Source organism: Hemiscyllium ocellatum, chromosome 4 (assembly GCF_020745735.1).
Source record: "Hemiscyllium ocellatum isolate sHemOce1 chromosome 4, sHemOce1.pat.X.cur, whole genome shotgun sequence".
Classification (NCBI taxonomy): domain Eukaryota; kingdom Metazoa; phylum Chordata; class Chondrichthyes; order Orectolobiformes; family Hemiscylliidae; genus Hemiscyllium; species Hemiscyllium ocellatum.
In genome coordinates, this window is record NC_083404.1 from 129,113,834 (window position 1) to 129,134,331 (window position 20,498).

The window sequence follows — 20,498 nt, forward strand, 5'->3', positions numbered from 1 at the left end:
TTGCCAGCATTTGGCCCATATCCCTCTAAATGCTTCCTATTCATATACCCATTCGGATGTTGTAATTGTACCAGCCTCCACCACTTCCTCTGCCAGCTCATTCCATTTACACACCAACATCTGTGTGAAAACATTGCTCCTTAGGTCTCTTTTAAGTCATTCCTCTCTCACCTTAAACTTATAGTTTTGGAACCCCCCCCACTCCAGGAAAAGACTTTGTCTATTTACTCTATCCATGCACCTCATGATTTTATAAACCTCTATAAGGTCACCCCTCAGCCTCTGATGCTCCAGGGAAAACAGCCTCAGCCTATTCAGCCTTACCCTATAGCTCAAATCCTCCAACCCTGGCAACATCCTTGTAAATCTTTTCTGAACCCTTTCAAGTTCCCAAAATATCCTTCCGATAGGAAGGAGACTAGAACTGCACACAGTATTCAAAAGGTGGTCTAACCAACATCCTGTACAGCCACAAAATGAGTTCCCAACTCATATACTCATTGCACTGATTAATAAAGGCAAGCATATCAAATGCCTTCTTCACTATCCTATCCACCTGAGACTTGACTTTCAAGGAGCTATGAACCTGCACCCCAAGGTCGTTTTGTTCAGCAACACTCCCCAAGACCTTACCATTAAGTGTATAAGTCCTGCCATGATTTGCCTTTCAAAAATGCAGCTCCTCACATTTATCGAAGTTAAACTCTATCTGCCACTCCTCAGCCCATTGGATCATCTGATCAAGGCCCCGTTGGATTCTGAAGTAACCTTCTTTGCTGTCCACTACACCTCCAATTTTGGTGTCATCTGAAAGTATACTAACCATACCTCCTACATTAACATCCAACTCAGGGATAGGCAATTACATCTTCCAAGGGGCCACGTGAGAAATCTGAGTTGTGTTGGAGGGCCGAACCAACAATAAATTGAACGGAATTCTGTTCAGAATTAATTTTCTCCCATTGTAAAAAAGTACTAAATTATATGGTTTTGCACTCAAACTTATAATCAAAAGAATAAGGATATTCTGTTATAATAAAGATATGAAATTGTGGAGTAGGTCAAATATAGAAGAAATAAACAGTAAAAACAATAATTTCAGTATTTCATTTTATTTTTAACATGTTAATTTCACAAACCAATAACGAAAAGTTGTTTCATTATTGTTCAGTATTACAAACAACAAACAACTCAATATAAAAAGCAATAAGTACTTCTGATGTTTTTCAGTTCATTTTACTTGTTTAGTGAGAAAAATCCAGTCTGTTTTGGGCTTGAACAAGTGCACTGAAATCTGGTTGAAAGGTGGATATGCGAAGGACAGCTGAGAGGTGATCACCAGTGACAGAGGATCTGTATTTGGATTTGTTGAACTTCACCACTGAGAATGTCTGTTCGCATAGATAGGTAGATCCAAAGAGGACTAGAATCTTCTGAGCATTCCTCCTCACGTGTGGAAAGTTCTCCTCTTTGAGGGAAGAGTAAAAATCAAGCAGTGAGACTGACCTAAAGTACTCTGCCAGAAGTGTGTCAGACTGCAGGTCAATGAGTTCAAGCTGAACATCACTAGGTGCATTCTCCACTTTGCATGTAAATGGGGAAAAAAATCATGTGCATTTCATTCTCAACCGTCTTGAAGTCTTGAAATCGCCTTGAAGATCCACCATGCAGTGCTTCTAACATAGATGAGTACCTGTGGGGGTGATCAGCTGAAGGTGTGGCTTCCTTCAGTGTTGGCAAGTGGGTGAGAATGTTGTCCTCCATTTGGCTTGAGAGAAGCTGCAACTTTCTCATAAAAGCCTTCACCAAGTTGTACATTTCATGCACAAAAAGGCCCTTGCACTGCAGTTTCACATTTAGTTCATTCATAAGTGCAGTCACATCAACAGCAAAGCCAAGGTCTGCAATCCAGTCTGCATCTGAAAGCTGGGGAATGCCATTCTCTTTCTTCACACACAAATCTTGAATCTCTTCTCTCAGGTCCCATACACTTTTCAGCATTTTGCCCAGGCTGAGCCACCTGACAGCTGTGTGGTAGCCTATGCCACGATGTTCAGTCTCATTTTCCTCCAAAAGTGCAACCATCTGCCTGTGATTCAAAGCTCTTGCCCTGATGAAGTGAACTATTTTAGTTACAACATCAACCACATGGTTAATCTTTAACACTGACTTACACAACATTTCCTGATACAATGCAAAAATACCAATTTCTGTTCAGGGTCACTTTATCCTGCAATCCATTTAAGAGTCCAACATTTTTTCCCGTTAGATTTGGACAACCATCCGTTGTCACACCCACCAGCTTGTCCCATTTTAGCCCAATGTGTCCAAACATGCATTTACCTCCGTGAACAAATCATTACCAGTTGTTGTTACTTTCATTGACTGCATGGCTGCCCGCTCCTCTGTGATTTTAAAGTCCGTAGTTATCCCACATACGGAGATGAGCAGTTGGGCTGTGTCATGTATGTCACAGCTCTCATCCAAAGCTAAGGAAAAAAAGTCAAAGTTGACCGCTCTGTGCTGCAGCTGAAGCTCCAGATTTCTCACGATGTCCCCAATCCTTCTCGTTACAATGCGTCGGGAGAGGGACACATTCTTAAATGCCTTCTTTTTCTACGGGCATATTAGTTCTGCAGAGTCCAACAAGCATTCCTTAATAAACTCTCCATCAGAAAACGGTTTACAGTTTCTGGCACTTTTGTGGGATATGACATAACTTGTCTTGGTGTGAGCTGACATTTTGAGGGCTAGCCACCAAGCATCACTTTTAGCTGTTCACACATGCCGCGCAGGTGTGTCCATACGTAAATAAAAAAAGCACCCTTTTCAAAACAAAAGCAACATAGTTGTATTGCGTGCATGGCGTAAATATGTTTTCATTTATGTTCTAATTTAAGATTGACTTCATGCGGGCCGGACAGGAACGATGAAAGGGCTGAATATGGCCCGTGGGCCGTAAAATGCCCAGGTCTGATACAACTCATATAGATAAATGATGAAAAGCAGTGGACCTAGCACCGATCCTTGTGGCACACCACTGGTCACAGGCCTCCAGTCTGAAAACCAACTCTCCACCAACACCCTCTGTCATCTACCTTCAAGCCAGCTTCTTAAATACCAGGCCACCAGACAGCCCATCACCCACCCAACATCCAACTTGTTTTAGGCCTAATATCAGGAAAAGAATAAACCCTTTCCACAAATGTCAAAATTCCTTACATCAATTTATTTTGTTTCTCACCGATTAAAGGTTTGAAGTTTACTTTTGATTTCCAGAAACTGTTGTCCTTAGCCAATCATGACGAACTGAATTGTTGCTGCACGATGATGGACAAGTGAAGGATTCAGACTAACTGGATAGCTTGTTCAAAGAAGGGCCTCAGTTCTAACGAGCCAAATGGCAGCTCTAATGCACCGTGTTATAATTCAAAGTTCAATCATTGAGAATGAGAACAATTTATCCAGCACTCCCACGTTAAGTAATGGTGTGTGACTCTGTGCGTATGAGATTGTACACGTGGGTGTCTGCGTGAGGGTGTGGGTGCATGCACATGCATGCATGTGAGCACATTAGTGTGCATGTATTTGTGTGCACGTGTGTTTGTGCACATGCACATGTGTGCATGAGTCAATGACTTCCGGAGGTCAAAAGAAAGCAGGAACCTAACCACTTGGATGTGATCTATATGGACTTCAGTAAGGCATTCGACAAGGTTCGCCATGGGAGACTGGTTAGCAAGGTTAGATCTTATGGAATACAAGGAGAACTCGCCATTTAGATACAGAACTGGCTCAGAGGTAGAAGACAGAGGGTGGTGGTGGAGAGTTGTTTTTCAGACTGGAAGCCTGTGACCAGTGGAGTGCCACAAGGATCGGTGCTGGGTTCTCTACTTTTCAACATTTATATAAATGATTTGGATGCAAGCATAAGAGGAACAGTTAGTAAGTTTGCAGATGACACAAAAATTGGAAGTGTAGTGGACAACGGAGAAGGTCACCTTAGATTACAACAGGATCTTGATAAGATGGCCAATGGGCTGAGAAGTGGCAGATGGAGTTTAATCGACATAAATGTGAGGTGCTGCATTTTGGGAAAGCAAATCTTAGCAGAATTTATACGCTTAATGGTAAGGTCCTAGGGAGTGCTGCTGAACAAAGAGACCTTGGAGTGCAGGTTCATAGCTCCTTGAAAGTGGAATCACAGGTAGATAGGATAGTGAAAAAGCGTTTGGTATGCTTTCCTTTATTGGTCAGAGTATTGAGTACAGGCATTGGGAGGTCATGTTACAGCTGTACAGGACATTGGTTAGGCCATTGTTGGAATATTGCGTGCAATTCTGGTCTCCTTCCTATTGGAAAGATGTTGTGAAGCTTGAAAGGGTTCAGAAAATATTTAAAAGGATGTTGCCAGGGTTGGAGGATTTGAGCTATAGGGAGAGGCTGAATAGGCTAGAGCTGTTTTCCCTGGAGCATCGGAGATTGAGGGGTGACCTTATAGAAGTTTATAAAATCATGAGAGGCATGGATAGGATAAATAGACAAAGTCTTTTACCTGGGGTGGAGGAGTCCAAAACTAGAGGGCATAGGTTTAGGGTGAGACGGAAAAGATATAAAAGAGACCTAAGAGGCAACATTTTCACACAGAGGGTGGTACGTGTATGGAATGAGCTGCCAGAGGAAGTGGTGGAGGCAGGTACAATTGCAGCATTTAAAAGGCATCTGGATGGGTATATAAATAGGAAGGGTTTGGAGGAATATGGGCCGGGCGCTGTCGGGTGGGACTAGATTGGGTTGGGATATCTGGTCAGCATAGACGAATTGGACCGAAGGGTCTGTTTCTGTGTTGTACATCTCTATGATTGAGACTCTATGACATAAAAAACAGAAGCAGGAATACACCACACAGGCCTTTAGCCTGCGGTAATGTTGAATATGGACATGGCTAACCTTTTACCTCAGCTCCCTGTTACCACCCTGTCTTCATATTCCCAGATTCCTTTTCTGTGCAAAAATCCAGCAACCTCAGTGTTAAAGGTTCTCAATAACTGAATAACCAGCCCTCTGGGTCTAGAATTCCAAAGATTCAGCATCCTCTCAATGAAGAAATACATCCTCATCTTAGACCTAAATGACCCATCTCCCAATTCTGTGACCCCTAGATAGCTGCTGGGCTGTCCAGCTGAGGAGAATAGCCATCAGCAATTGAGAAATAAAATCGAACCTCTAATCAGCTAACAGAATAGAGTCAAACAGCACAGAAAAAAGATTCTTCAGTCCAACGCATCCGCGCCGACTAAACATCTCAATTTGACCTCGTTCCATTTGCCAGCATTTGGCCCATATCCCTCCAAATCCTTCCTATTCATATAGCCATCCAGATGCCTTTTAAATGTTGTAATTGTACCAGCCTCCACCATGTCTTCTGGCAGCTCATTCCATACATGCACTACCTTCTGCATGAAAATGTTACCCCTCAAGTCACTTTTAAAATCTTTCCCCTCTCACCTTAAACTTGTGCTCTCTCATTTTGGACTCCCCCACTCTAGATAAAAGACCTTGTCTGTTTCCTCTATCCATGCCCCTCATGATTTTATAAACCTCTATAAGGTCACTCCACAGTCTCCGACACTCCAGGAGAAAGAGACAAGTGTGCCTCTCATCCTAAGTCATTCCTGAATTAGTTAAAAACCCAAAGACCTTGGGTTTAAATGTGTGCTAGCAACCAGTCATGATTATTCAGTATAAATATGAAATTTGTTTCATATAAATAAAAAGCACAAAGAATTTAGAAGCACATCTCCAATGGGAGTGCACAGTTATAACTGACAAGCACAAAAGTTTCAAAGGACTTGGCTCATTCACTTTTTTTACAAAGAGAACAATAGACCTACACATCTGAGCAGAAGTTTGAAAACCGTCAAGCAAAAACATTGCAATAGCTGTTATGGAGCAGACCCGACTCCCTCAATGTGTTAAGAAGCTAGCCCAATTCTCAACATCAAAGACTGACATGCTCCCGCATCCCTTAAAATTATAATTTCGTTACCTGCTCCTCCCGCTGAGCAAACCTTACCACACAAATAAAGGTTTAAGAGGATCTGGTACTTTGTTCTCAACCAACACCTGAGCAGATTGTACATTCTGGTGCAGCTTTTTAGTTTCTACTGCACTTTCCTTTACCACTTCAACAAAATTCACTGGCTTCTCCTGTTTCCTGCATCCACCTTCCCTGTGCTTTTTCTAAACCACCAACACTGTCGACTACATGTGGCCTACTTTACTGCAGTGAAAATAAACACAGCTTTTTTACTTCTCCTTCCCCATCATGGGTTTCCTTTTTACCCTGGGGAAAGCTTCTTTACTATCTTCAAGGAGATCGACTTTTCCCTCACCACCTGAGTTTTCTTTTCCCCAATTTCTATCCCTCATGGATAAAATACACTATTTCAAAGAAGGAGAAGACAATTCAAAAACTCAAAATGAATGATATTTTTTGGAGAATATAAAGTTCCACCCTGCTCCAGAACGCCTCAGTAGGGGGAACGAACCTTGGATCGAATGGTTACTGGAGGACATGATGGAAAGCAGCCAAACTCAGGCTGCAGTACATCACAATGGGGGGGGGGAGCCACATTTCAGGAGACATAGATTGTTTCGAAGACCACACATTATAAAAAATTTCAAGTTCTTAGTAAGACTTTCCAATTCCAACACAGTTTCAATTTATTAGAGACAAATCGAAGGGCTTTGTACCATTTTTTAGGATTTCACACTGAAGGCTGTCAGTGCTCAGGGTTGAAAGGAGGACAGGAGGTGCCTGTATGGGTGTTAGATAATTCAACTGGCAGCAGCGTCAAGGCTGACCTGGTTCTATATTAAAATGGAATAACTGAATCTGCATCGCTGTGTTAACTGCGGAAGAGCAAACAGGTGCTGATGCAGTTAAATGTCATTAGAAAGTAACTATTGCCAGAATAATTTAGAAAGGAAACGATGTACATTTGGCAGAAATAGAACCAACAGGCCACAAGGTTAAGACTGACCACACTGCTCTACTGGGCACCAAGGTGGACTCAGTGAGCCCAATGGCCTCCTTATGACTAATAGAAGAAGCCTCATGAGAGGTAAACTGAAATGGCTTAAAAACAGGTGGAGAGTTGAACTTGTAAAGAGCTTACATATTGGCTTGAAATGGTGTATTTTATTTATTTCTGGGGGTCATATTATAGAAAGCCAAAGGTACATTGCAGGTGGCACCAGAGATGGAGGAAGAGATTATTAGTTACGAATTTATCCATTAAAGCTGCAAAGGGTTACAGGTAACCTAAAAGAGGAATTATTATGACACAGATTGTGTCTCCTCACCAACCAGCAGTGAAAAGCTTAAGATAAAAACTACAAAAACAACTCAGGAAAGGTTTAGAAAATAATCTTGATATCGAGTGGTTAAAATGCATTTCCCGGTTCAGTCAAATTGGCCCACTAACATTTACACTACACCTCCCTCAGTCCAAGATGGGGTTAGAGATAGGCTGCTTTTATATCATCTACCCTGACAGGTTAAGGCACATTCTTACAGCTTGGCTTCAATTTAATTATGTCATTCCACAACATAATACCATTTCACAGATCAATGAATACAATCAATGAGAACATGGTTAACATTGCAATAGCTGTTATGGAGCAGACCCGACTCCCTCAATGTGTTAAGAAGCTAGCCCAATTCTCAACAACAAAGACTGACATGCTCCCGCATCCCTTAAAATGATAATTTCGTTACCTGCTCCTCCCGCTGAGCAAACCTTACCACGCAAATAAAGGGTTAAAGAGGATCTGGTACTTTGTTCTCAACCAACACCTGAGCAGATTGTACATTCTGGTGCAGCTTTTTAGTTTCTACTGCACTTTCCTTTACCACTTCAACAAAATTCACTGGCTTCTCCTGTTTCCTGCATCCACCTTCCCTGTGCTTTTTCTAAACCACCAACACTGTCGACTACATGTGGCCTACTTTACTGCAGTGAAAATAAACACAGCTTTTTTACTTCTCCTTCCCCATCATGGGTTTCCTTTTTACCCTGGGGAAAGCTTCTTTACTATCTTCAAGGAGATCGACTTTTCCCTCACCACCTGAGTTTTCTTTTCCCCAATTTCTATCCCTCATGGATTGAAATTGTTGCTGGAAGTCAAACTTTAATTTATGAACCAACTCATAATGATTGGCCATTTCAGGGGCTAATCTTGCCGTTTTAACTCTCTGCTCTTCCACATGAGTTCTCACTACCTTAGGGAGTGAATTTTTGAACCCCTGCAAAATAATCATCTCTTTAAGAACAGCTTATGTTTGATCTATTTTCAATGCCCCTATCCATCTACCAAAATTACTTTACCGGATCATTTCTAGCTCAATGTAGAGTCCCTCCTTAGATTCCTGAAACTTTGTATGTAGGCCTCTGGTACTAACTCATTTGCACTTAAGCTGGCTTTCTTCACCTCCTCATACGCCCCAGATTCCTCCTCTGATAGTGATGCAAAAACTAGCTCTACCTACCGACTTTGTATGGATTAACAAACCCACACGGCCACTTGCCACTTCATTTGTTTAGCCACTTTCTCAAATGAAATTTTAAAAAAAGCTTCTACATCTCTCTCGTCGAAATTAGGCAATGTTGGACAGATTTAGATAGATCCCCGCCAGGTCTTTCACTATGTCGGGTTTGCTCATCGTCACTATCCTTCTCATTAAGCCTACCTTCTACCTTCACCCTACTTCTGAAGTTCAAACTCTCTCTCTCTTTCTGTTTTCCTTCTCCCTCTTTCTCCTGCCAAGGGTATCCCCTCCTTCTCGTTTTCCTCTGCTTTTAATCACAATTGAAACTGTTACATTTTCTTTTCTCTTTCTTTTTGTTCTGCCAGAGCTATTCTTTCCTTTCCCTTTGCCTCTAATTCAAGCTGCTTCATTTACAATTACATTTTAGCTGCTTCCAAAGATTCCAAAGGAATTTCCAGCAATTTTAAATGCAGTTGCCTCCCCTTTCCTCACAGACCCAGGTAATCCCAACTCCAGCTGGTCCGCCCTTTCCAGCATGTACTCAGTGAGTCCAACGGCCTCCTTATGACCGATGGATGAAGCCACATGAGAGGTAAACTGAATTGGCTTAAAACAGGTGGAGATTTGAACTTGTAAAGAACTTACACCATTTCAAGCCAATATGTATTTTATTTATTTCTGGGGACCATATTATAGAAAGCCAAAGGAAAGGTATATTGCAGGTGGCACCAGAGATGGAGGAAGAGATTATTAGTTTGGGATCTTTCCATTAAAGCTGCAAAGAGTTACAGGTAACCTAAAAGAGGAATTATTATGACACTGATAGATTGTATCTCCTCACCAACCAGCAGAGAAAAGCTTAAGATAAAAACTACAAAAACAACTCAAAATGCAATTCCCGGTCAGAAACTTGATAGTTCAGTCAAATTGGTCCACTAACATTTACACTACACCTCCCTCAGTTCAAGATGGGGTTAGAGATAGGCTGCTTTTATATCATCAACCCTGACAGGTTGAGGCACATTCTTACAGCTTGGCTTCAACTTAATTATGTCATTCCACAACATAATACCATTTCACAGGTCAATGAATACAACCTGAGAACATAGTTATTATGGTGAAATAGGTTTAAGAAACTATTTGATCTGGCCAAGATTGCACAAGTATTTTTCTCTACCTATCCTACCTGGTTTGTTAGGGATGGGTGGGGAGCCAGGGATCAAATTGTGTTTATTTGTGCTCTGCAGAGAATGGAATTCCATCCCTCCATTAACCTGTGTTATCAATACTAACAGATTGGATTCAGGTTAATGCACTGGTGAGTATTACAACTAAAATCACCAAGACCTCAAGCAGTACAAACAAACAAATGACTCCATTGAATATTTTGGAATTGCCGGTCGTAACCTTCTCCACTGCCTGATCATGTTCATTAATTTGTTTCGTAATACTCCAGAGAACCAGGATAATGTGCTAATGATCTTGGTCTGAATTTCACCACAGCAGGTAGTGAAATTTGAATTCATTTTGTTCTGGCTGACATGTGACTCCAGATCTACAGTAAAAAAACCAAAAGATGTGGATGCTGTAAATTAGAGACAAAGATAGAAGTGGTTGGAAAAACTCAGCGGGTCTGGCAGCATCTGTGGAGAGAAATCAGAGCTAATGTTTCGGGTCGAGTGACCCTTCCTCAGAACCCTGCATTCTGACGACAGCTCACGAGACCTGAAACACTAACTCTGATTTCTCTCCACAGATCCTGCCAGACCCGCTGAGTTTTTCCAGCCACATCTATTTTTGTCCCAGACCCAGAGCAATGTGGTCGACTCTTAACTGCCCTCTGGGCTATGAGGAGTGGGCAATAAACAGCCTAGCCAACAACGCCCTCATCCCATGAATTTTATTTTTTAAATCCAGTTGAAATTCTCAAATATCTCAATGTACAGATACCACAGGATTTTAAATTTTCTGCTGTACCTGAGTTTATATTTCAGTGCCAGTCCTCGCCTTCGGATGGGTTGTCAATCTCAAGAGCCCACTATAATTTAGTGCCGTGATTTAGGTTTAGTTACAATGGCGGGAAGCTTTAGTTTTGCATGAATTCAGAGAATGAGAATGGGCCAAGTTCCAAACAGAGTGAATATTTTGTGTGTATTCTTTGGAACAATAGCCCAGATTTTTCAGTCGGGAAAATAAATGCTGAGATTACCAATACTGACCATTCTTAGAGATAGCAACATCCTATCACCAATACATAATCAGACGTGGAAATCAGGGCATTGATGCTATAAGTTGGCCTCTCCAGGCTTCTTAACACTGGTACCTCGCATACACTCAGCTATCACTCGAGAGAAGGGTACTCTTTGGCTCTTCATCTGCAATTGACTTTTCACTGGCACAATAAGTGTTAACTATTCCAAACAACGTCTCTGGCATTTTAAACTATTTTAAAATGCTTATTTAAATCCTGTACTAAACTTTGTCTTTGTTACTTTTAATCTCATTCTCATATTACATTCATTCTGTTCAGGTTTCAGTTGAGTATCATGAATTACACTTCCCGTTTAGAGTCTGCACCTCGATCTTAACGAAGGTGGATTCTGTCAGGAGATTGTTCACAAAAACTGCAATTCCTGGCTTTGTCATTCATTGTTCACCACTATTTGTGATTCTTCAGATACTGAAGCAGTCCAGATCCAAACACAGCAAGATCCGGACAATATCCAGATTTGTGGCGAATTATATTCTGGCCACAGAAATGCTAGGCAATAATCATCTCTTATTGGAGACGATCTAACCATCGCCACTTGACATTCGGGCGGCTCAGTGACTTAGCGGTTAGCACTGCTGCCTCACAGCGCCAGGGACCCGGGTTCAATTCTCGCCTCGGGCAACTGTCTGTGTGGAGTTTGCGCATTCTCCCCGTGTCTGCGTGGGTTTCCTCTGGGTGCTCCGGTTTCCTCCCACAGTGACAAAGATGTGCAGGTTAGGTGAATTGGCCATTATAAATTGCACACAGTATTAGTGCTGAGGTGAATATATGGGAATGGTTCTAGGTGGGTTGCTCTTCGGAGGGTCGGTGTAGACTTGTTGGGTTGAAGGGAATCTAATCTAGTCTAAAAAAATTTCAATGGAGTTGCCATTAATGAATCCCCACTATTAACTATTATCCCCATTAATCCAGGGGTTACCACTGACCAGAAACTGAACTGGACCAGCTACATAAATAGTTATTCCAAGAGCAGGCCAGAGGCCAGGGATACTGCAGTGAATAACCCACATCTTGAATTCCCACAGAATTCCACCATTTACAAGGCACAAGTCAGGGATGTGATGGAATACCCTCCACTTGCCTGGATGGGTGGAGCTCCAACAACACTCCGAAGCGTGACATCATCCAGGATAAAGCAGCCCACATCTGCTCTTGCCACTCACTACCAACACACAGATGCAGCAATGTGTACTAGCTGCAAGATGTACTGCAGAAATTCACCAAAGATCCTTAGACAGCACTTTGCAAACTCACGACTTCCATCCAGAAGGACAATAGATATATGCTATTCCCATCCAAGCCACTCACCATCCTGACTCGGAAATATGTTGCTGTTCTTTCGCTATCTCTGGGTAAAGATCATGATCAAAGTTAAAAATCACACAACACCAGGTTACAGTCCAACAGGTTTAATTGGAAGCACTAGCTTTCGGAGCGACGCTCCTTCATCAAGTGATAGTGGAGGGCTCAATCCTAACATACAGAACTTATAGCAAACATTTTCAGTGTTATGTAACTGAAATTATACATTGAAAAATTGACTGTCTGTTAAGCCTTTCAGCTGTTTGAATACCATGATAGTTTCACTTCTTTCATGTGTAAATCACAAAACTTTAAAAAAAAGTTGCATTCTCGGATTAGCTGTTAACAATGGCGACAGCTAGACAATACGTTAAAGGTGTTAGCCCCCTGTGTTCTCTGTCTATGCTTGTACTTTGCTCAAAAACTGCATGAATTCATGTAAAACTCCGTTATCTCACTTTTTAAGATTAGAATCAATCTAAACATCGTGGCATAGACAGAGAACACAGGGGGCTAACACCTTCAACATATTGTCTAGCTATCACCATTGTTAAAGCTAATCCGAGAATGCAACTTTTTTATTTTAATAAAAGTGTTGTGATTTACACATGAAAGAAGTGAAATTATCACTGTATTCTAATAGATGAAAGGCTTAACAGACAATCAATTTTTCAATGTATAATTTCAGTTACATCACACTGTAAATGTTTGCTATAAATTCTGTGTGTTAGGATTGAGCCCTCCACGACCACCTGATGAAGGAGTGTCGCTCCGAAAGCTAGTGCTTCCAATTAAACCTGTTGGACTATAACCTGGTGTTGTGTGCTTTTTAACTTTGTATACCCCAGTCCAACACCAGCATCTCCAAATCAAGATCATGATCAGCATTGTGGGTCTACCTACAGCGTATGGACTGCAGCGGTTCAGGAGGCAGCTCGCCACCATCTTCTTAAGATCAAATTGGGAAGGGCAGTAAATGCTGGCCCAGCCAGCGATACCCAAGTCCCACACGTGAATAAAAAGGAACACTGCAGTTTTAACATTCAAATATTAGCCTGACTGAGAACTGCGTTCTGTCCCGGGCACCAGCTCTCAGGGAGGACGTACAGGCACGGAAGGTGTGCAGTTCAGATTCATCAAAGCGACACCCAGAGGGTGGCACGGTGGCTCAGTGGTTAGCACTGCTGCCTCACAGCACCAGGGTCCCAGGTTCGATTCCAGCCTCGGACAACTGTCTGTGTGGAATTTGCACATTCTACCCGTGTCTGCGTGGGTTTCCTCCGGGTGCTCCGGTTTCCTCCCACAGTCCAAAGATGTGCAGGTTAGGTGAATTGGCCATGCTAAATTGCCCGTAGTGTTAGGTGTAGGGGAATTGGTCTGGGTGAGTTGCGCTTCGGCTGGTCAGTGTGGACTTGTTGGGCCGAAGGGCCTGTTTCCACACTGTAAGTAATCTAAAAAGAAATCTAAACCCGGGTCTAAAGGGTTAAACTGTGAGGACAGATTGCACAAACATTTCTGTCACTGGAGGACCAAGGACATTCACATTGAGGTGTCTTAAAATGATTAAAGAATACGATAGTTTATATCTATCTACTCTGAGTCCTAACAACAGCACCTTCCACTGACTACAATTAAATAAATTATAATTTAATCCCTCATTTGTTGGATCAAATTATTGAAAGATAACTCGATTCTAGAGACAATTCCAGAACAAGAAGATGAAACTTTCAATACAAAGGATGGAGTTTTTGAGTGAACTCTCTCACTGAGAATGAGGGTCACCTGAAAATGTTAAAACCAAAACAAGTTCAAGGAGCTGAATGACCTCTTCCTGTTCTCTAATTGCTAAATGACACAATCACGTCTATCACAAACAAATCTTTACTTTCTGAATAAAGTTACTTTTAAGGTTTAATCTCAATTAATGTCATTCATATTGGTTCACCCTAAAGCTGAGAGTTATTATTTGAAAGACGTACAGCAAATTACCTCCAATTGTCACAGTGTTCCCTCACCCTCTGAGGTTGGAGTTTTATTTGACGAGTTTAAAAGTTTGGGAATTCACGAGATAATACGCTGCTCTACTTCCTCACATTCTTGCAACCGTCCCCTGGCTGATTCCCTCCAGGAATTCCACTGTATTTTACTTAAGTAACTTTTAAAAACCTCTCAAAATAGAGCTTTTAAAGAAATTTAAAGGTAAGAAAGTTTCTCTTTAAAGAGATAGTCACTGTCAGAGGGTGAGTTATTTCTGAAAGACATGAGAAGCCAGAATGTGGTGAGTAGTCTGAATCTTCTGATGGGGTTAGATTCAGATCAACAATATTTGAGATTGGTTTGAGGCATTTACCACTTGGACCTAATTTAAGAAACTTAGCATAACTGGATGAAGTATTTCCAAATTGCTACATAGTCGATCAACAGGCAGAATGATTGATTGCGACAGCCCCACCTTAATCAGGCAAAGCTGGAATCATCATATGAAGGGGTACTTACTCATGATGGAAGCCAATATCATGATTCCCAACTACCACAAACAACTCTGTGCTGGACGAGTGCCTGAACATCATCTGAAAACGCTTCACATCATCTCTGAAGTCCTATTAAAGATTCACAGCATTAGTGATTTATAGTTTAGCTGGTTCTTATTAAGTCTTTGAATATCCATCTATTCAAAGGAAACAGACTACACAATCCTTCCCCTAAACAACAGAAATACCCCTGACAATTTCTATAACTCACAAGACAATCATTGCCCGAAAAGAAAGGAGGACTGGCCTTTATATAGCACCTTTCACAAATCAGGACATCTCAAAATATCTTACAAACAAAGCACAGACTGCATTGGAATGTTGGAAATGTGGTAGGTAAGCAAGATCCCGTGTCACAAAAGGCCATAAAATCTGTTTTTATGATGTTAATTGAGGAACCAATATTGGCCAGAACACCAGTTAGAATTTCCCCATTCTTCTTCAAAACAGTGTCATGGGATCTTTTATCACCACTTGAGAGAACAAGAGAGGCCTCAATTTAATATCTTCTCTGAATAGCCAACCACGTCCAAAGTGCAGCATTTCGCAATACCGCACCAGAAAATCAGTCTTGATCTTTGCACTCAAATCCTGAATTAGGACTTGAACCCTCAACCCTAAGAACACTGCCAAATTAAATCCGTTTTCCTCTTCCTGCAGCCTTGTCTATTTGCCGAGACATTTTTGGTCTTAATTCAGATCAGGACAACCAAAATGTCCTCAAAGCAGTTGAACCATTCCTCAGGACATCTGCACTCTTGCCAGTATTTTTCTGGGATGGTGGGAGGTAGGGGGGAGGTGATGAAGAATACTGACCTTGGATAATTTCAGAGATTTCTTTGCAGTGAATTACAAGACAAAGTGAAAACTATTTCCAAACAATTTTGCTTACTACAAATTCTGGCAACAAGGATTTAAACAGCTGAATATTTCTTAAAGAATATATTTATTTCAAAACTACAAGGCATAATGTATTGTATTATTTCAAAGATTTATCCACAGTATTCTTACTTAAGAGGTAAAGAATTGTGAATGCTGCACATCTGAACTGAAGGTGCTGAAAATACAGAGGAGGGCAAGCAGCAACTGGGCGCAGTTAGTCTGAGAGTGAACTCTGGTTCTCATTCCGAGGAGGATGTCTGATCTGTTCAGTAACTTCCTGCATCTTCTTCTCTCATGTCATTCTATTCAGCAACTGGTTACCTAAGCCATCCAGTGAAGCATCGGGAGAGCGAATCAAAGCAGGATTCTGAGACAGTGCTGAAGCCGAATTCATCTCAAACTCTTTTGCTTCATTTACGTGGAATGTGGCTCCTGATGCTTTGGAACACTGTGGCAGGACTCCCACTGCGAACTACCCAGTCTCTGCAGAGCTCGCCCTCATGGAAATGTGACTGAGATGCGAACAGCAGCAACTTAAGACGTGGAGCTTTGTTTCATATGAACGCACTGCCTGTCAAATCAGCGGCCCTACGCTGCAGTGACATCAAGCCAAGTGGCCCAGTGCTCCATTGATCAATCTCCGTCATTACCTTCTCCACAAACTTGGTCTCACACAAGTCTCTGCTGCTGTATCCCAACATAAGTAATCTAAAGCAGAATAAGGTTAATGTAAGGCAAGTAAAGTTAAGACATGGCAGCACAGCTTGGTCAAGTGGAATACCTAGCCTGAAGGATGTGCCTCTGATATGTGGCAAGTCATGGACCCTACCAGGATCCTCTAGGTGATCACATGTGCAGAAACCCGAGCTCTGAGTTTTTGGAGCTCAAATGGTGGCAGGGCACACTGTAGCACGTCCACAAGGCCAAGGGCTATGTGGGTTACATTTTCAGAGAGGTAGTCACTTTGCAGCTGAAGGGCAGGCCGCAAGAAACAGTCGGGTTGTGCTGGAATCCCCGGGGATCCCACTCACAAATCGACTTTCGTTTTTAAAAGCTGAGCAGGTGCTGATTCCTCAAGGGAATGCATTCAGAGCCATCTTTAAGGCACCATGAGCAATTCAGCCGACCAGGAGAGGAGGAAGAGCGATACTGATCGGGAATTCATTAGTGAGGGGAAAAGACAGTCACAGCTCCACATTGGCATGTTTTATTTCTGATCTCAAGATTAAGGATGTGACAAAGTTGCTGCAGGAGACTGGCAGGAGATAGGAGGGGTATACAGCCAGTGGTCATGGTCTATGTCGCTACCAATAGCTTAGTTAGGAAGTGGGCACTGCAATCTGAATTTAGGGAGCTAGGTAGAAACTTGGCAAGCAGGTACCTCAAATGCAATAAACTCCGGATTACTCCCAATCACGTGCAAGTAACTATACAAACATAAGGCAAATGAATGTGTAGCTCAAAAGATACAGTAGAAGGGAGAGTTTTAGATTCCTGGGACTAACTTATAGCATCTGGAGTTGCTGGAGGACCAGTCGTATCTGAACAGGCCTGGGACTGAGTTCCTTGTGGGGCTTTCTGAAAGCTACTGCCATTGGATAGATTTTAAACTAATTTGACAGGGGTGTAGGAACCAAGAGAAAATATTAGACAAGAGGTTCAAAAAATACTTGGAAAGATAGGTAGCACTAGCAGAGAGAATAGTCAGAGTGTGGGAGAAAGTAGTGAATTCTAAATCAGGGTTACTACAGTGCAGCCAGTTGAATGCACACAGTAAATAAAGTTGGGGTTCTGGATGTAGGTTTGTTCGCTGAGCTGGAAGATTCGTTTTCAGATGTTGCGTCACCATACTAGGTAACACCTTCAGTGAGCCTTCAGATGAAGCATTGGTGGTGTAGCCCACTTTCTATTTATGTATTTAGGTTTCCTTGGTTTGGTGATATCATTTCCTGTGGTGACATGATTACAATGGTGATGTCATTTCCTGTTCTTTTTCTCAAGAGGTGGTAAATGGGATCCAAGTCAATGTGTTTGTTGATAGAGTTCCGGTTGGAATGCTATACTTCAAGGAATTGTCGTGCATGTCTCTGTTTGGCTTGTCCTAGGATGGATGTGCTATCCCAGTCAAAGTAGTGTCCTTCCTCATCTGTATGTAAGGATACTAGTGAGAGAGGGTCATGTCTTTTTGTGTCTAATTGATATTCATGTATCCTGGTGGCTAGTTTTCTGCCTGTTTGTTCAATGCAGTGTTTGTTAAAGTTCTTGCAAGGTTGGGGTGTAACAGACACAGACTGCCATGTGGAATTATAATGTGGGAGTGACAGAGACTTCACTCAATGAAGGGCTAGACTTGGTATTACATATTTCTGGGGACAAGGTATTTAGAAAAGGAAGGAATGGAGGGGTGTCTGTATTGGTTAAGGAGAGCATTGCGGTGTTGGGGAAAGAATGTGTCTCAGATAGTTCAAACACAGAATTAACGAGGACAGAGCTAAGGAGCAAAGGAAGGTGCAATTAGATTGTTAGGTGTAGCCTATTGATCATCAACTAGTGGAAAGGATGTAGAGGAACAAATCATGGGAGAAAGTACTCCGTTTGGGGACCCTGCAGCCTCCGGGACTCAATATAGAGTTCAATAGTTTTAGGTAAAAACCAAAAGACCTGCAGATGGTGTAAATCAGAAACAAAAACAGAAATAACTGGAAAAGCACAGCAGATACTGCCAGAACTCCTGAGCTTTTTCAACAATTTCTGTTTTTGTCAATAATTTTAGGGCCTGAGCAGCATCTCCCATGTCCTTACCCCAACACCCATGCACCAGGCCTTGTCATCATATGGGCTGCTACTACAAACAACCCATTGTCAGTCACTAATTGTCCCTATTAGCCTCTATTGATTCTCCCAGACTGACCTTTACCTATTCCTCTGACTAAGACAATGTGAGGACTGTAGATGCTGGTGATTAGAGCTGATGTATCCTTGGAAAAGGCTTCGCAGTAAGGTTATAATCAACTAGGATTATAGGATGCCTGATGAAGAGCTTTTGCCCGAAATGTGATTCTCCTGCTCCTCAGATGCTGCCTGACTGGATGTGATTTTCCAGCCCCACACTTTTCCACCCCAATCTGCCCAGTGCTTTTCTCTCTCTTTGGGCTTTAACTCCACCTGTCACTTCCTTCTCCCACCCCATCTTCAGCAGATAGCCCAACCTTTTCCTAGCTACAATTAGTTCTGAAGAAGGTCACTGGTTCTGAAATGTTAACTCTGCTTTCTCTCCACAGATGTTGCCATACCTGCTGAATCTTTGCAGCAATTTTGGTTTCTGTTTATGTCATTCTCTATGTTTAGACTGGTACAAGGATAGGGCTTTTGTCCAAAACATCGATTCTCCTGCTCCTTGGATGCTGCCTGACCTGCTGTGTTCCACCAGAGGAAGTGATGGAGGCGAGTACAATTACAACATTTAAAAGGCATCTGAACGGGTAGATGAATAAGAGGGGTTTAGAAGAATATGGGCTAAATGCTTGCAAATGGGACTGGATTAATTTAGGATATCTGGTCGGCACGGATAAGTTGGACTGAAAGGCCTGTTCCTGTGCTGTATGACTCTAAAAGAGACCACATAATGATTTATTACAAAAATAGAGCTTGCTGGAAAAGCTCAGCCAGTCTGGCAGCACATGTGGAGAGAAATCAGAGTTAACATTTCGAGTCTAGTGACCCTTCCTCGGAACTCAAACTCAGTTCTGATGAAGGGTCACTTGAGCGGAATCGTTAACTTTGATTCCTTTCCCGATGCCATTCATGATGAAGGGCTTATGTCCGAAAACATTGATTCTCCTGCTCCTCAGATGCTGCCTGACCTAAGACCATAAGACCATAAGACATAGGAGTGGAAGTAAGGCCATTCGGCCCTTCGAGTCCACTCCACCATTCAATCATGGCTTATGGGCATTTCAACTCTACTTACCCACATTCTCCCCGTAGCCCTTAATTCCTCGAGACATCAAGAATCTATCAATCTCTGCCTTGAAGACATTTAGCGTCCCGGCCTCCACTGCACTCTGTGGCAATGAATTCCACAGGCCCACCACTCTCTGGCTGAAGAAATGTCTCCGCATTTCTGTTCTGAATTGACCCCCTCTAATTTTAAGGCTGTGTCCACGGGTCCTAGTCTCCTCGCCTAACTGAAACAATTTCCTAGCGTCCACCCTTTCCAAGCCATGTATTATCTTGTAATACTGTGCTTTATCCAGCGCCACGTTTTTCAGTTCTGTGAGCTTTTCAGCAATCTCTCTCTTGTTTTGGGTCTGATTTGCAGCATCCAACAGTTCTTCCAGTTTTTATTTAATGATTTGTTAACAGGATGTTCATACTGTTTTAATAAACTGAGTTTCAGCAAAGTATAGTGCGCAGGATTCTCCCAAAGCCACTAAAGGTACATATTCTGCTAACAGTGTGTGAGTGAAGTGGGGGAACATACTGTCAATAGATTAAAAATCACACAACACCAGCTTACAGTCCAATAGGTTTTTTGGAACCTGATGGACTATAACTTGGCAATGTGAGTTTTAACTTTGTCCACCCCAGTCCAACACCGGCTCCTCCACATTGTAAATAGGTTGTTGTTCTCAGCATACATTTCTGCAGAAACATATAGACCTGTACTGCTTTCAGTGCACCACGGTTTGAGAAAGACTTTTTTTTTGTGCATATCCCAGGCATTTTATCAAAAGTGGAGGGACGTACAAATCAGAACACAGTACCTCTGGTGAGCTCCACTTGCCCTCGTCAAACAGGTCACCAAGAACGAATACCACATCCGGTTGAAATAACCATGAAGCAGTCTGAAAAGCCCGCTCCATTTGCCATTCCCTGGAGGTGAACAGAACAGCACGAATTTCTAGCATTACTGTTTGCAGCATTGTGCAAGAAATGTTACAAATTTGTAACTTGT

General features: G+C 42.2%; 1 protein-coding gene across 2 annotated transcripts in view; it reads right to left on the reverse strand.

Moving 5' to 3' along the window:
- mppe1 (metallophosphoesterase 1) overlaps positions 1 to 20,498 on the reverse strand; it is a 50,513-nt gene that overhangs the window by 23,450 nt on the left and 6,565 nt on the right. For both annotated transcript variants that reach the window (XM_060824489.1, XM_060824488.1), the window contains exons 2-3: positions 20,308 to 20,416; positions 14,625 to 14,728 (exon numbers count right to left, since the gene is read on the reverse strand). In XM_060824489.1, the coding sequence (XP_060680472.1) occupies positions 14,625 to 14,728; positions 20,308 to 20,416 (213 nt within the window). The remainder of the gene's footprint in view (positions 1 to 14,624; positions 14,729 to 20,307; positions 20,417 to 20,498) is intronic.